This window comes from Chaetura pelagica, unplaced genomic scaffold (assembly GCF_000747805.2).
Source record: "Chaetura pelagica isolate M959 unplaced genomic scaffold, ChaPel_1.0 scaffold275, whole genome shotgun sequence".
Classification (NCBI taxonomy): Eukaryota; Metazoa; Chordata; class Aves; order Apodiformes; family Apodidae; genus Chaetura; species Chaetura pelagica.
The window spans coordinates 6,946,497-6,948,680 of record NW_009953486.1 but is presented as its reverse complement, the minus strand read 5'-3'; the positions used below and the strand labels follow the sequence as shown (position 1 = coordinate 6,948,680).

General features: G+C 48.7%; 1 protein-coding gene across 1 annotated transcript in view; it reads left to right on the top strand.

Moving 5' to 3' along the window:
• Positions 1–402: 402 nt before the first annotated feature.
• The window catches only part of LOC104389726 (centrosome-associated protein CEP250-like), a 6,712-nt gene continuing 4,930 nt past the window's right edge, over positions 403–2,184 (top strand). The window contains exons 1-3 of the mRNA XM_009998763.1: positions 403–510; positions 647–840; positions 1,825–1,952. Coding sequence (XP_009997065.1) covers positions 403–510; positions 647–840; positions 1,825–1,952 — 430 coding nt within the window. The remainder of the gene's footprint in view (positions 511–646; positions 841–1,824; positions 1,953–2,184) is intronic.

Here is a 2,184-nt window from a genome sequence, read left to right as displayed (position 1 = left end):
GTGCGGGGCGCTGCTGGAGGGGGAGCGTGTAGCGCTGGTTGGTGGAGCCCAACAAAACGGCTCCCTGAAGGGACGACAGAGGAAAACGGGAGTTGGCTCCCTGGGGGTTGAAAGCAGCACGGTGAGTTTGCCCATCTGTGTTTGGAGCTGAGGATACCTTGCTGTGACAGGTCAGCAGTGGGAGACTGGGGAGAGCTGCTCACATTGAGTAACGCCCTTCTGTCCCTTCCTCTCTGCAGTCAGGACAGTGTTATGCCCAGAAGCTGCCATGAGCTCCTGAGATAGCCAGCAAAGGGAGGGAAGTGGTAGATTCTAACAGCAGTGAAGGGAACACAGCAATTTGACTAAACATTTTCTGTCTTCAAAAACCACTTCAGGCAGGCAGGAAGCCACAGGGTGTGCATGTGTGTTATGAAGGAGCTATCTGGCCCAGGGCAACCTCGTAGGGCCTTGCACATCCCATTAAAGTTAACAGAGCCAGTGCCTCGTGGCAGCCAGTGTATTGGTGTGGTAACAGCAGATGCTCTTTAACTTTCAGCCCATAGAACAGGAGCTCTTTTTCCTCTACCTGATTCAGAATTGGTCCTGGCTGGCTCTGCACAGAACTCCAGAGAAAGGACTCTTAACCGTCTTGTCCCACTTTCAGGTTTCCAGCCAGGAGGAGTCAGCTTGCCGTGGCCTGGAGCAGCTGCACCACGAGTCCTCTCACCCAGGACACACTGTGGCCCAGGAGTCTGAAGAGAAGGACCTGCTGGTGCATGAAAAGGCCATCCTAGAGAAGCGACTGGCAGCCATGGAGCAGGATGGACAAAGCCTGTCAGAGCAGCTGGCAGAGGCCAGGTAAAGGCAGGGAGACACCCTAGGCAGGACATTATTTTATGTCTGTCATTATAAAGGTGGCAATCATTACACAATGATTTCTTGCATCCTGTGTGCTTTTTGGATGTTTTCACCTTCCATAGCCAGAAAATGGAAGCATCTCGAGCAAAAAAAGCCCAAAACTTATTCCATGATTTGAGTGTTACCTTCTGACAGCTGGAGCTAGCAAAGTTCTGAACCTTGAGCTCATGCTTATGTCCCCTTGCACATTCCTGTGTGAAGTCCAAAGCAAGCCCTCTTGGCTCTGAATTGGGAAATACTTAAACCACGCAGATGTTTGCTGAAACCTGGAGTTTCTCTTTGCTTTTGGTTTCTTGTTGTGTGCGTTTGAACATAGATCTTTTCCTTACCAAGTGGCTTCACATGGGATCTTCAGAATTCAAGGCTATTCCATGTAGATGTTGTGAGCAGGACTCTGCCATTCAGGGTAAAGATAGAAGCTCATGCTGAAAATTTTGAGGGCCATAATTTCTCAGCTAACTCCTGTTAACCTGTGGTGCAGACCCTAGAGCTGGTTACACCAACAGCAGGGAAACCTCTTTTGTATTCTTGCCAGTCTTTGGGAATTTTTGGCCACCACTGATGTCTGGGTCCTGTACTTCTTACCACTTGCTGCTTGGAGACATGTCATGGAGAAGTAACAAAGGGAAGGAAGAAGATTTTGTGCTTCTGCTGTATCAGGGCTCTAAGACTTAAGATGTGGCTACTGAGATCAAATTCAGCTGGGCTTTGGGTGTTATTCTGGGTCATAAGGAAAGCCTGGGCATTCCCTTGGAGGGCCTGCATTGCTGTTTTAATGCAGAAATACACTTTCTGTAGACAAGTTTCCATGCAACTCATTTTCTGTACTCAGCTGTAGAGATCCTGAACCACTTTTTAATGGAATAACTCCCTGTGTATATTAGGAGCAAGAAATTCATTTCACTCTGTATTGGCAACTTTCAGGTCAGCAAAAGAGGCCCTGGAATCCAGCCTGTTGGAGACTCAACACCGCCTGTCCCAGCTGGAGATGGTCAAGAGTGACCTGGAAATCCAGCTCCATGCAGTGACACAAGTCAAAGAGGTGATGGAAGGTGAGACCCTCCTGTTCTTTGTTTCTGGTAATCCCCCTGCCTTGGGTGGATGGTATAAATATAGTTCTCTGTCTACAGAACTTCTGAGGAGTGAGGGAGCTGGAGACAGATCCTTCCTACACTGAAATCTGAATGGCTTGAGGTCAGTAAAGGCAGAACCATTGTCTGTGTAGACTCTGAGTCTTGCCCCTTGTGTTTGCAGGGCAAGTCAAGTACCTCCAATGTGAGCTGG